General features: G+C 40.3%; 1 protein-coding gene across 1 annotated transcript in view; it reads left to right on the plus strand.

Annotated features, from left to right (window-relative positions):
• DNAH11 (dynein axonemal heavy chain 11) overlaps window positions 1-15,316 on the plus strand; it is a 331,898-nt gene that overhangs the window by 302,658 nt on the left and 13,924 nt on the right. The window contains 3 exon segments of the mRNA XM_049785980.1: window positions 3,570-3,797; window positions 7,065-7,256; window positions 10,667-10,786. Coding sequence (XP_049641937.1) covers window positions 3,570-3,797; window positions 7,065-7,256; window positions 10,667-10,786 — 540 coding nt within the window.

Raw genomic sequence — 15,316 nt, forward strand, 5'->3', positions numbered from 1 at the left:
AATGAGATACCAGGGATCTAACCTAGGTTGGCAACATGCAAGGCAAATGCCCTACCCGCTGTGCTACCTCTCGAACCCTGCACTGTTCCTTTGACCAACAGTTCAAAGCAGCACTTTGAGAACAGAGAAAACCTTCGACTTGGGATCATGTTATGTAGTTGGCGATTTACATTCTATCCTATCTCTATAGGTGTTTGTTGTGTGTGCACAAGTCTTACTATACTTAGATAGGAGTGTGTGGGGCCCTAGACCCACAGCCCAAATCCTTCTCCAGATGGTTCCCAGGCCAGGTGCCAAAACATTGTCACATGTCACAGGGATCACTTACAGGTTTTTCTGCCCCCTAAATACAGAGCCACTTCCTGGTATATCTGTTCATCTGCTTCAAGTAACAGACTGTTGTGGTTACTATAATAAACCATTAGGGCATTTGAGTTTGCAAATCAAATTTTATTCTTGTTTCCTTTCTGCTTACATGGCAGAGTGATACAATAAAGTGCAAAGCATGCTTATTTTTTCCAGGGGTGGGGTGTGAGGACTAGACATGAAAATGTCAGGGCTCACTCTTGGCGGAACCCACAGTGCCAGAGAACAAACCGTAGTCAGTCGTATAAGTGGCAAATGCTGTAACCCCTTATCATCTCCCTAGCATGTCGAGAAGAAAACAGAAAGCTCCACTTGACTGTATTTGTTGCCTAAAGGTAGCATACCAAAGCATCACAGGCCAGGTGGCTTAATCCACAGAAATATAATTTTCACAGCTCTGGAGGTTAGAATTCATAGATCCAGGGGAGGAAAGATCAGCTTCCAAGGTTCCTCTCATCGGCTGTGGCCTCGTGTTGCACACTTAGTCTTCCTTATGTATGTTTGTGTCCCTGAATCTCCTCTTCATATATATATATATATATATATATATATATATATATATATTGGTTTTGGGGCCACACCCGGCGCTGCTCAGGGGTTACTCCTGGCTGTCTGTTCAGAAATAGCTCCTGGCAGGCATGGGGGACCATATGGGACACTGGGATTCAAACCAACCACCTTTGGTCCTGGATCGGCTGCTTGCAAGGCAAACACCGCTGTGCTATCTCTCTGGGCCCTCCTCTTCATATTAAGGTCTTGCCCACTCTAATAAACACTATGAGCCTCAACTGCTTTCTTAGAAACTTACTTCGACTTTTACTGGGACCATGAAGAAAGACTTTGGAGTTAGACAACTTAGTATACTCAGAGCCTGTATGTAGTTGGTCTTATGGCAATATACTTTATGGGTAAAGTCTCCCTGTTTTTAGGCCAAAGTTTTATTTTTCTTTCATTTTCCCCCAATGTTTGCTGTGCCTAGGCAAAAACTGCCACCCCCTTTTAAAATCTTTTAGATAGGAGCTGGCTCTTGCCTTTTTCGTAGAACCTTGGAACATGAATTACTTTGTTTTACCTCACATTTCTGCAATTTTCTATAAAATTAAGAAGGAAGGAAGAATGGATGTGGGCCAGGGGCCAAGTGGTTTCAGGTCCATTGGTGTAGAAAAAGAGTAGAATTAAATATTCAAGCCAAAGTCAACAACAGTAGAATCAAGAGACCTAAACTTTAACAATCTAAACTTAAAGGGGCCTTTTATACTGGCAGGCCAATGGGGCAAAGTGTGGTGGGATAGGATGCACTCTGGGTTCATTGGTGGAGGGAAATTGACACTGGTGGTAGAAAGGGCCCTATCTCACTGTATATCTAAAATTCAACTATGAAGGACTTTGTAGATCACGATAGTTTTAATAAAATAATTTTAAAAATATGTAGGGGCCAGAGCTATAGTACAGTGATATTATAGTGGAGAGGGCATTTGTCTTGCACACAGTCACCAACCTAGGTTTGATCCCCAGCATCTCATATAGTCCCCCCATCTCCAAGCACTGCCTGAAGTGATTTCTGAGTGAACATCATTGGGTGTGACCCAAAAACCAAAAAGAAAGAAAAATGGCATTGCATTCTGGGTTGGCGAGATACCACATGGGGTTAAAGAACTTACCTTATATGCAGCCAATCCTGATTCAATCCCTAATACCCCTTATGGTCCTCTGAGCTCCTCCAAGAGTGATCCCTCAGTGCAGAGCCAAAAGTTAACCCTGAGCTTACTAGTAGTCTAGATATGGCCCAATTGTCTACACCCACCATGAAAAAAAACCCACCAAAATTAAGTGGAATCAGATTCTTACTTATTGGGAATTAATTCAATTTAGGGGCCAGATCAGTAGTACAGCAGATAGGACACTTATTTTACATGCAACCAACCTGGGTTTCATCTCCAGTATCCCATGTGATTCCTCGAACAATGTTAGGAATGATCCCTGAGTGCTGAGCCAAGAGTCAGCCTGAGCACCACCAGGTGTGGCCTCCCCAGTAAAGAATTTAATTTAGGAAAGTTGAATTCAGCGTATAACACCTACATGTGTTCAGCATTTGCCAGGTGGAAATGCTTAATAATACCCAAGACATAATTAGTACGGATCTTTTTTGTAACAGAACTGCTTCAAAGAGGAATACCTCCATTTTCCCATTAACCTCTGTATTTTTGTAGCTCTTAAACATCTTTTCTCTGTTGGAAATGATTACATATCTCAGGGGGAGATGTCTCAATCACTGTATTAAGAGCTTCTCCCAAGGCAGAATGCATCCCAAGTGCTTTCTTTGTTCTGCTCTCTCAGAACCAACAACCAAGCCCTACACTGTGAATGTTTGGTTTAGACTAAGGAGCAAATTTGTGAATCACAAAACTAAAGGCAAGGAATGATGGCAATGGCAGTTGTTTCTTTCATGATTTCTGCCATTTCCAGTAGTTAGTCTGCAGAGAATCAGAGCAAAGAGAAGCTGGTTTCTTTTGGAGCCAGTTTTTACCCCTCACACCCTGTGAGTTATGTGCTAATGGACAGGAGTTTGGATAGAAGTCTCCTGCAGACATAAGAGTGGGTGGGTGGTGACCAAGACTTCTGGTCTTTCATCTTTATTCATTGATAATTCAAACCCAAGTAAGTCTCATGTCTTGAATTTAAACTCTTCTAATATTTTTATATCCTAATATTTTTCTGCATTCAGGGGTCACTCCTGGCATGGCTCAGTATAAAATCTTTTGTATCTTACACTGGATGTTGGAAATTTGTGTTGGGAAGTTTGGTCTTTGAAGCACCTAGGTTCAATATTTAATTCTGCGTTTTGGGAGACCTGATATAACTCTAAGAGTGAACTCTTTTTGTTTTGTTTTGTTTTGTTTTGGGGCCATGCCCTGCAGTGCTCAGGGGTTACTCCTGGCTGTCTTCTCAGAAATAGCTCCTGGCAGGCATGGGGGACCAAATGGGACACCAGGATTCGAACCAACCACCTTAGGTCCTGGATCAGCTGCTTGCAAGGCAAACACCGCTGTGCTATCTCTCCAGGCCCCTGATATAACTCTAAAGGAAAACTTAAATTATAGTTCTCTGAGTTCCCAGTATGTTTATGTATAGGTAGATGTAATTCTATAATAGAAATAATAGACTTTAGTTTTACAGGAACTTTATGCCATGTTGTCTTTCAGAATGTCCATTTGGTAGCCAAGTGGCTAGGAACCTTGGAGAAACTCCTGGAGAGATTCAGTCACAACAGCCATCAAGATTATAGGGTTTTCATGAGTGCTGAGTCTACACCTACCCCAAATGAAAACATCATCCCTCAAGGACTCCTAGAAAATTCCATTAAGATCACTAACGAACCTCCTACAGGAATGTTGGCCAATTTGCATGCTGCCCTCTACAACTTTGACCAGGTAAGAAAGCAGAAGCCTGGTTGTTTTCTCTGAAGGCCTTCTCACCAGACAACATCATCATTAGCAAAATGATGAAAATATGTGTGTGAGTCTCTTTTTAAGCATTTTAAGTCTTTTAACTCTCTACATGACTTCTTCTTGGCATTTCCTATTCTGATAACTAGAAAATACATTAGAAAATAAGAAAATAGGGGCCAGAGAGATAGCATGGAGGTAAGGTGTTTGCCTTGCATGCAGAAGGATGGTGGTTCAAATTCTGACATCCCATTTGGTCTCCCGAGCTTGCCAGGAGTGATTTCTGAGTGTAGAGCCAGGAGGGACCCCTGAGCACTGCTGGGTGTGACCCAAAAACAAAAAACAGAAAAAAAAAAAAGAAAAGAAGAAAATAGTAACCACATGTTTTATGGGCTATCCACTAATTTAAGGAACTTGCTGATTTAGAACAAACATGGTAGACTAGTAATTCTTCCATTTAATTGCTCTGACTACATCTTTTAATATTATGCTGAGCAGTGGTCTTCAAACTTTTTAAACAGGGGACCAGTTCACTGTCTCTTAGACGTTGGAAGGCCAGACTATATTAAGAACAAAAACTATGAACAAATTCCTATGCACATTGCATATATATTATTTTGAAGTGAAGAAACAAAATGGGAACAAATACAATATATGGCCTGCAGGCCATAGTTTGAGGACCACTGATGCTGAGAATGTCTGTTCCTGTTTCATGCTTGATTTAAAAAGAAAATCTTTACAATTTTTACTAGTGAGTGTGATGTTATCTGTTTGTTGTATGTGGTTTTATCATCTCTTTCCATTACCATCTCAATGAGTTATTACCATACATGATGCAGATAACCAGACTCTTACAAGAATAGAAATTCCTTTTCCTCTAAGACCTGCAGACAGAAACAGATCTGTCTAAGGAAAGTGAATGACTGTTCTCTGCTCTCAGTTCTGGTTATACATTTCATCCATTAGATTATTCATCATTTGGTTTGCAAATACAAGACTGGCCTAAAATGTAGACTAGAGGCTATAGCCCAGCTGGTACCTAAATTCTTATAAAAAATACTAAAGAAAGAACTGTAAAAAAGTACTTCTGCATGGGCCAGAGAGATAGCACTGCAGTGGGATATTTGCCTTGCACACAGTCAATCCAGGATAAAAGGTGTTTTAAATCCCAGTGCCCCATATGGTCCCCCATGCCAGCCAGGAATGATTTCTGAGCACATAGCCAGGAGTGACCCCTGGGTGTGGCCCAAAAACCAAGAAAAAAAAAGTGCTCCTGGGATCTGGAGCAATAGTATAGCAGGTTAGGGTGTTTGCTTTGTGCACAGTTTTCCTAGATTTGACTCCCAATACCCGAAATGGTCCCTGAGCATCCACCTCCTAGAAGTGATCTTTGAGTGCAAATCCATGAGTAAGCCCTGAGTGTCAGCAGGTGTGACCCAAAAACAAACCAAAAAAGCTCTTGAACCAACTGAAAATCTCTTCTGGGTTTCATACCAGAAGAAGAGACAGATCACACCCCAAATATCCTAAATGTAATTTGTAGATGACCCACATTGCCAGATTCAAGTTAACTGCAGTCTGGCTCTTTGTCCAAGACAAGCAGGTATAAATTTGGCCTTTCTTCCCCTGCTCCCAGCATCAGTTGGAGCACCAGTCCTAAGTGTTTTCTTGCTCTCCTTGAAGAACCACTAGATCTCAGAATGGGAGGCTGAGCTACCTTTTGACCATTGATGAGATAATGTTCACCTATGAATTCTGTGGTGGTTTTTCACCTTACCAGAGTGCATGCCATAATTCATCTTGCTCTGTCTATTTTCAAAAATGTCCACACATATTGTCTATAAGGGACCAGAGTTGTGGCAGAAGCAGTAAGGCGTTTGCCTTGCCCTCGCTAGTCTAGGACTGACCTCGGTTCCCATGCCAGGAGGGATTTCTGAGCACATAGCGAGGAGTAACCCCTGAGGTGTCACCGGGTGTGGCCCCCTAAAAGTACATATATTGTCTGTAAAATATTCATTGATTTATTTTTGGTTCGGGAGTTGCAAAAATGGTGCTCAGGGCTTACATCTGGCTCTGTACTCAGGGGTTACCCTTGTTGGCTAAGGGAGCATTTGGGAGTACTTGGATTGAATCCAGATCAGCTGTGTACCAGGCAAGTACCCTATCCACCTTACTCTCTGGTCCTTAGAAAACTTTTCTTTTCTAATATATCATTCTGTCATACCAACAGTGAATTTTACTTTTAGTTCATTAGAATGAAGTCATTTGTTTTAGTCACTGTATACATTAAATTATCTTATTAAATTAGAACAATTCAAACATTCAGCATTTGTTTCTTTCACAGAATTGGCAACACTGTTCTTTGAGATCAGCCCATTTTCAAACCACATACCCTCTACTCTACTTAATTTATGTCTTCTACAATTTACTAATCATCATTTTTTTTTTTTTGGTCTCTTGAGTTTTGGGTTTTGGGTTATACCTGGCAGCGCGCAGGGATTACTCCTGGCTCTATGCTCTGAAATCACTGCTGGCAGGCTCAGGGGACCATATGGGATGCCGGGATTCAAACTACTGTCCTTCTGCATGCAAGGCAAACACCTTACCTCCATGCTATCTCTCCAGCCCTAATCATCATTTCTAACTATGGAAAAGATGAAAGAATGACACATACAACAAGAAATTTCTTTCAAAGCCAAAGACATGAAATCAGTACACACAACTTTTGTTCAAAATATGTTGACAGAAGCTTGGTCTTCTGGCATATCTGATACCAAGAGAGGCTAGGAAGCAGTATTTTAATGGGTAGCAACATGCTCAAATAACCTATATTATTACTACAGAACTACAGAGAGCCTAGTTTGACCAGTGAGGGAGGAGAGCTGACCCTGTCCTGAGGTCATCCAGATTCTACAAGAATTTTGCAAGAGAAAATAAAGCAAGCCTTGTCATCACTGTCATTGTCAGAAAGAAGCATCACTTCTGCATGCTTCTAAATTCACTCTTATTTCCTTAAAAGCTTAGAAGCATTCAGAAGAATAACTTAAGTGAAATAAAAAGCATTGTCTTCTTTAATCGTCAGCCTAGCAAATGCCAATTAATATCCCAGTCTGCTTGCAGGGAGGGCTCAATAGCCAGACTAAACATTACATGTTTCATCCCTTCCATCCAAAAGAGGATTACTGACTCTCAGACCTTACAGTCCTAGAAATCTGGGCAAATGAATAATCAAAGGTGTTTCTTTCCTGCCAGGATACACTTGATGGGTGCTCCAAAGAGCAGGAGTTTAAAAGTATCCTCTTTTCTCTGTGCTATTTCCATGCCTGTGTTGCGGGGAGACTGAGGTTTGGTCCCCAGGGCTGGAGCCGAAGCTACCCCTTCAATTCTGGAGACCTCACTATCTGTGCCAGCGTGCTTTATAACTACTTAGAGGCAAACCCAACGGTAAGTACCAGTGGTCAGATCACCCTTTCCGAGAGATGCATCGAATCTGTCTCTGACTAAACCCTGCCAAAATTTTTTGCCAAAATTTTTAGGCTGCTGTTGTAATCACTGACACTCCAGATGCGTCTTCTTGCCCTGGTAGCAAGAAACTAAATCAAAGGTTTTTCAGCAGTAGATGCTGCAACTTTCTAAGTTAGGTCAAACCAGTTCTACATCAACAGCTTAGTGCAGAAGGAAAAAAAAAAAATGTCCTTCATTATGTTAACAAAAACAGTGGTTTACATGTGCATATATGCCAGATTCATTAGGCAGGTAATGAAGCATTTGCACAAATGTAATTACATACAGCAATTCTGACAGTTCATAACACTGCATTAATAATCACTACAATTAGTTCTGATGATGGAAGCAATTTACAGCGCGTCACATGTATAAATAATGGTGCATTTCCTGCATATGTCATTATTATGTATTAAGGATGCCACCTTGTTGTGACTTTCTCAATAATGTTCTCCTTGATTGGACGTTAAAGGTAAATGAGCAATTTTATTTTGTAGCTACAATATATTTTAGAAATGAGAATGGGGATGTTTCCTTAAGAACATTTGTGTAAACTCTTAGCAACCCAATCATTGGATTTCAAACAGGAAGATCTACTCCCTCAGATTTGTGTGTTTGTTTTTTGTTTGGGGGCAACCTCAGTTGTATCAAGGGCTTCCACCTGGTTCTGCCCTCAGGGATCACTCCTGGCAGCCTTGGGGAATAACATGGGGTACCAGAGATCAAACCTGTGTTGGCAAGCACCGTGCCCTCTGCATTCTCTCTTTCCAGGCCCTTATTTTTCTGGCTTAGTCCACATCCAGGGAACTTTTCCTGCTAGGTTAAATCTGTTAAAATTGGGGCCTGAGAGATAGCATGGAGGTAAAGCATTTGCCTTGCAAGCGAAAGGACAGTGGTTCGAATCCCGGCATCCCATATGGTCCCCTCAGCCTGCCAGGAGCGATTTCTGAGCATAGAGCCAGAAGTAACCCCTGAGCACTGCCAGGTGTCACCCCAAAACCAATATATATATATATATATATATATATATATATATATATATATATATATATCTGTTAAAATTGAACTATATATGTCAACATCAGCCAGGGGTGCTCTAGATCAGTGATTTTCAACCAGTCCGTGTCCAGTGCTGTTCCACAAGCATCAAGGATAGAAAACCTCTGGACTAGTAGGTAGTTATGAACTGCTGTGATCAGGCAGGGTCTGTCCTCTGGTTTAAAAAGATTAAAAATTTGAGGCTAGAGACTGCATTGGGTTCAGTCCTCAGCACTGCATCTGAACACATATACCCCCAAGTTCCTCCAAGCATGACCCCTGAGTGCAGAGCCACAAGTAAACCCTAAGCATCATCAAGTGTAAGCACCCAAAAAGAAAAATTAAATAACATGATAATAATGGTCCTAGAGAGATAGTGTTCCCTGAAACTGACCCCGAGCATGTCAAACTGAACACTTGATTGAGATAGAAAGAATAGTGAGAAAGAAGTTCCTTGGTATGTGTTTTTCTTCCTAACTCTATGAGATACCAACAGATACCACTTAGCAGACCCTGCTCTTCTCCCCCTAGTGCAATCTTTTAAAAGAACACAGCCGTAGAGTATTTGTATTACTCTGCCGCCTCTACACAGACCCAAGCCATACCCCACCTAGTACAAAGAAAGTTCCCAGGATTTGAGAATTTAGCTGATGTAGTTTGGTTGTACTATGACCTTTTCTTTCTTTTTTCTTTTTTTTTTTTTTTTTTTTGTTTTTTTTGGGTCACACCCGGCGGTGCTCAGGGGTTACTCCTGGCTGTCTGCTCAGAAATAGCTCCTGGCAGGCACAGGGGACCATATGGGACACCGGGATCGAACCAACTACCTTTGGTCCTGGATCGGCTGCTTGCAAGGCAAATGCCGCTGTGCTATCTCTCCGAGCCCACTATGACCTTTTCAATGAAACAAACAAACAAAAAGCACCAAGACCAAAATTTGGAGAAAGAAAAATAGAAAAACAGTCACTGAAAAGAGTTAGATCCCAATCTGATTCTTTTTTTTCTTTTTGGTCTCAGAGTTTATTTTTAGCATCAAGATCAATTTCCACAAAATCTCAAGTGTATTAGTTAAAAGCCACAAAAAGAATTCTTAAGGGAGATCAATATTGAGCACTTAAATGTAAAGATTAACTTAATTGATTAAATGCAGAGATAGCACCGTGCATAGAGCCCTTGCCTTGTACGTGGCCAAACTGGGTTTGATCCCCTCATCCCACATGTCCTTCAAACACCTCAAGAACCCTCCAGGAGTGATCCCTCAATGCAGATCCAGAGTAATCCTTGAGCACCTCCATAAATCCCAAACCAAAGATACGTAAATAAGTAACATGAGACGTCGGCATTAATTAAACGTCATCTTGGAGGTCAGCAAATGAAGAAGCCTGTTTCCTCGTCCTGTCAGCTCTAGGAGAGAAGGTGGCTGAGCACTGCTGCAGCTTTGCCAGTTCCCCAGAACGTTTCATTCCCCTCAGACTGACTTAAAGGGAAAGACGTGTGTGAGGTTCATTTATTTAAATCTGAATAAACCTGGAGCCAATACATGGAGCAGTTGAAGCCATTTTACTTGTTCTGTCACATCATGCAACACAGGAAGACTATAATTAAGTTTTTACTTGAACTGCTGGGAGGCAATACATTGCCCCCGAGGGTCTAAGGTTCCTGTCTGGAAAGGCTTCAGCGCAAACTGGCATGTTTTGCAAACCCAGAGGAAGCCAAAGGGAGGCCAAGAGAGCCTGGTGTCCCTGCTGAGCTAAGTAAGGGGGAGATGCCCAGGACTTTGGGACAGAAACATAGACTGGTCCTTTGGTTGCCAGAGAAGAATCATGCAGGCTGTTCTGCTGGGGATCGGACTCCCCAACCAGTCTGTGGCAAGGGAACTGGTTTGCTTGGACATGAGGAAGGAAGATGATGGAATTCTAACGCACCCCAAAGTCAAGATACACTGCCCCCCCAGTAAGATCAAGAAATTATATTATGTAAATATATAAATCATATTATGTAAATATGCCACATATCCCATCATTTGGAAATGGAATTTTGAATATGTAAATGATCCACAGAGCTTGTTTTAAGGTTAATTAATTCCACTCACTTCGAAAGTCACAAACTGGACTTACAACTTCATTAGAGTGGAAACACACAGGCAAGAATTTTCCTAGGCATTCATGGCAGAAACTAGGCTGGTTTTGGGGGCTTGGGGCCATAAATATAAGGGATAGAGAGAGAACCTGAACTGTTGGTTGGCTTTCCAATGCACATGTCCTGGGCCCTCAAGTAAATTTCTTGACATCCTTTCCCACTTCCCACTCCTCCAGGTCCCCTGGGAGGATCTCCGTTACCTCTTTGGTGAGATCATGTATGGGGGGCACATCACAGATGACTGGGATCGCAAACTATGTCGAGTATATTTAGAAGAATTCATGAATCCTTCTCTGGTAAGTAAGCCATTTTATTACTTCACTGAGGAGAAATTTCCGATCAGCATTTGTAAAGTTCATTGATTTCTGTATAGAACATTGTCAAAAAGTTGTTGCAGGTTCTGGAACATTTGCAAGTCCATTCTGGCCCACTTTCATGAGAATGTGGAAATTTGTTCAACATACAATACTATTTTGTTTGGGGGTCACATTGATCCATGCTGAGGGTTTGCACCTGGCTTTGTGCTCAGGGATGACAATTGGTGAGACTCAAGAGACCATATAGAATGCCAGGGATTGAAGCTGAATCAGCCAGGGACAAGGCAAACTCCCTAATGGCTGTACTATTATAGTTCTGGCCCTTAAAATGCAGAATATTGGGTGGCATCCCTGACCTAAGGGTTCAGAATCTGAGTTTTATTAGTAAGGCCCACTCCTGCTCTTCCCCACCACACGTACACAAACATATGAGATTTCTATGTCTGTCATGATCCGTCCAGGCGAGTCCTTCCACAACACAGACTTTGGGAATAATCTTGGAGGTTTGCAGAAGTGATGCAGTTAACTCAGTTTCTAAACTAGGGACCTAGGCATGGGAATTTTTTTTTAAATCATTGTGATCTAGTTCTGCATAGTTGAATTTCAGATATACAGTGAATCAGGGCCATTCCTACTACTAGTGTTGACCTTCCTCTACAATGATTCCAGACTGCATCCTATACCACCACATTTTGCCCCTGGCCTGCCAGTATAACAGGCCCATTTAAGTTTAGATTGTTCAAGTTTAGGTCTCTTGATTCTATTATTGTTGACTTTGGCTTGGATATTTAGTTCTGTCCTTTTTTCCCCACTAATGCATCTGAGACCATTTGTCTCCTGGCCCCATCCTTTCATTTTCTCCTTTCTTAATTTTATAGAAAAATGCAGAGATATGAGGTAAAACAAAGTAATCCATATCCCAAGGTTCTATAAAAAAATGGGGGAGCCCCTATTTAACACATAAGAAATTAAAAAAAAGAAAAGAGAAAAAACTGTGTGGCAGGTTTTTGGTTGTTTTTTTTTTTATGTTGTTTGTTTGTTTGGTTGGTTTTGCCCTGAAAGCAAGTTGTTGCTGTTTGCAAGTCATCAAGATGTCATATGAACCAACTCTGGAGCAAGTTGGAGCCAGGGCAGCATTAGGGCCAGCATATAGGTAGCAGTCTAATTCTTGGGGTTGGTGCAGAAAACCGTGCCAGTTCCATAGATGGAATTCAAGGCACGGGGTGAATGTCATTGTCTAATTGTCTGAAGCCTAAGCCAAGACACTATGACAAATGTTCAGGTTTAAAGGCCCCACTGCAATATAAAATTTATGAGTTTCTATCTATATTAGATAAGAAGTTGTTTCTAAACATAAAAAGTCCCCATTTTAATGTGCCTTTGCAAAAAGGAACAATGCCACATGATACTACTGGTGCATATGGGGTTAAAAATAACAATAAGCTCAACAATTCCTATAACCTAGTTCTAACATAAATTCAGACTACAAGAGAAGCTTATATATTAGAATTTTCTACTAAACAGATCCAAAAACAAGAAGGAATGGGGAAAACTATTTCTATGTAAGGAAATGGACATAAGAATTAAACTTATTATAAATTAAGAATTATATATAAATAAGAATAAATTATATATAAATAAGAATTCTTATAAAATAAGAATTATACTTATTAAGGAAATACATCTAAAGAAATATATGAAGGACATATAGATGTCCTCTTTAAATCTTTTGAAATAGTCTGGTGGGGGGATAAAATCCAAGCACAGCTTCAGCATGCAACATGGTCTTGTAAAACCTATTAAAAATGGTTCCCAGCAGTCATGCACGGATCAGAAAATGTCCTCAAGATTTCTGGAAAACTGAATCTGTTAGCAAACAACAGTTTACAGTGAAGGAAGGCGGGGGGAAAAGGACCACTGAGAGCAAATCAGCAGCAGCGACAGCCATGGCAGCTTCTTTCCACACTGAACCATGGCAGGCTGGAAAGCTGCCTTTTTGCTTTAGGAGCTGGTTGGCAGCTGACTAGGACGGGAGGAATGTTCTGGTTCCTAAAGAGATAAGAACTGAGGGTAAAAGGATTAATTAGGGAGAAATAACAGATGAGAGTAAGAGAGTAAAGGGATAGAAAAGGATTTGTAAGGTGATATGTGAAGCGGTGAGGAGGTTTTATATACAACACCTACTTTGGTGAGGGTTTTCATCATGAATGGGTGTTGGATTTTGTCAAATGATTTAGCTGCATCAACTGATATGATCATCAGTGATCATCAATATAATCATCATCATATGTTTTTCATCTTCCTTTCACTGATGTTGTGTATGGTGTTGATTTATTTGCATATTTTGAACCATCCTTGCATCCCTGAGATGTAACCCACTTGGTCATGATGTACGTATGATCCTTTTTTTATGTTTTGTTGGATTTGGTTTGCTAAGATTGTGTTAAGGATTTTTGCATCCATGTTTATTAGTGAAATTGGTCTGTAGTTTTTTTTTTTCTTTCTGGTGGTAACTTTGTCAACTTTGAGAATGAGCATGTTATTAGCTTTATAGAAAGTATTAAGGAGGATTCCTGTCTTTTCAATGTTTTGGAAGAGTCTAAGGATCACTGGTAGTAATTCTTCTCTGAATGATTGGTAAAAAATCACTCATAAACCCACCTGATCCTGGACTTTTACTTCTGGGGTGTTTATTAATTACTGTTTCTATTTCCTTACTTGGGATTAGCCTGTTTAGGCTTTCCACTTCCTCCTCATTAAGTCTCGGGAGATTATATTTTTCCAAAAATCTGTCCATTTCTTTTAGGTTTTCTAGTGTAATTGAGTACAGTTGTTCATAATAAGCTTTATGATGTCTTGGATTTCTTGGGGTTCTGGTGTAATCTCTCCCCTTTCATTTCTGATCCAATTCGTTTGAGTTTTTTCCATTTTCTTCTTGTGAGTCTTGCCAGTGGTTTATTCTTTTTAAAAACCAGCTCCTTGTCTCACTTAGTATTTGTACAGTTTTCTTTGTTTCTATATTGTTGATTTCTGCTCTGGTTTTTATTGTTATCTTTTGCTTGTGTTTGGGTTTTTTTTGCTGTTGGTTGTCTAGATATTTAAGGTGTTCCTTTAAATTGTTGATTTTGTCTTTTTTTTTCCTAATATAAGCCTGTATTGCTATGAGTTTACCCCAATTTATTGCTTTTGCTGTGTCCCATAGATTTTGGTGTTTTTTTTTTCATTATCATTAGTTTCAAGAAATCTCTTTATTTCTTCTTCTTCTTCTTCTTCTTCTTCTTCTTCTTCTTCTTCTTCTTCTTCTTCTTCTTCTTCTTCTTCTTCTTCTTTTTTTTGCTTTTGGTTCTTGGGCCACACCTGGTGATGCTCAGGGGTTACTCCTGGCTGTCTGCTCAGAAATAGCTCCTGGCAGGCACGGGGGACCAAATGGGACACCGGGATTCGAACCAACCACCTTTGGTCCTAGATCGGCTGCTTGAAAGGCAAACGCCGCTGTGCTATCTCTCCGGGCCCTTTATTTCTTCTTTTATTTCCTTTTTGATACAGCTGTTGTTGAGCAGCATGTTGTTTAGTCTCCAGATGTTAAATTTGCTTCACATCTTTTTTTTACAGTCAATCTTTGATCTCTCTGGCATTGTTCATTTCTCAGAAACCCAATTTATGAACTTCTGAGTAATTTCATGCCATATGTACTTCTTGTTTGACTACCCATCAAGTGTTTTTTAAGCAGTATTGTATATTTTTAATAGTCTGAGGTCCATTTGTTTTAATTTCTTTGAGAATTCTATCTTATAAGAAAGAAATTATATTGTTTTGGTCTTCAAACCCATCTCAGAAGGCATGTATTATGGTATAAATATGAAAAATTAGGAATTTAAAATAAAAATCCTAAATTCTAAATAAAAAATTCTAAAAAGATATAAAAACATGGGCCAGAGTAATATCACAATGGACAGGATGTTTACCTTACACGTGGCTGACTTAGGTTCAATCTCCAGCATCCCATACAGTTCCTAGATCCTGCCAGGAGTAAACTTCTGAGCTCAAACCCAGGAATAGTACCTGAGCACCACTGGGTGTGGCCTATTAACAAACAAATGGGAAATATATATATAACATGATTTTTAAAGCACTTTTAAAATTGTTAAGTAATTTGTGTCTAACACCTTAATTCCCAGATGGACTCACACTTAATGTGGCTTTATTAACACAATTTTCAGTGCTAGCATCCAACACAGGCAAGGGTCTGCAATGGTGCTCGCCCCAGGACTACCTGTGGTGATGAGACCTGGTGTCTGAATCAGGCTCCTGCTCAGCATGTTTGTAAGTCCTGAACTATCTCTGACACCCTGAGTAAGTTGCATTGTTTGAAATTCTGGGTTTAATGTTTTGTCTTTTTTTGAAGGCCAAATTAACAAAGGTTTTTTTGTTTGGTTTTTGAACTCACCTGTGGGAGCTCAGGGATCTGTGCTCAAAAATTACTTCTAACAGACTGCAGGGACCATTTGG

Source organism: Suncus etruscus, chromosome 13, assembly GCF_024139225.1.
Source record: "Suncus etruscus isolate mSunEtr1 chromosome 13, mSunEtr1.pri.cur, whole genome shotgun sequence".
Classification (NCBI taxonomy): domain Eukaryota; kingdom Metazoa; phylum Chordata; class Mammalia; order Eulipotyphla; family Soricidae; genus Suncus; species Suncus etruscus.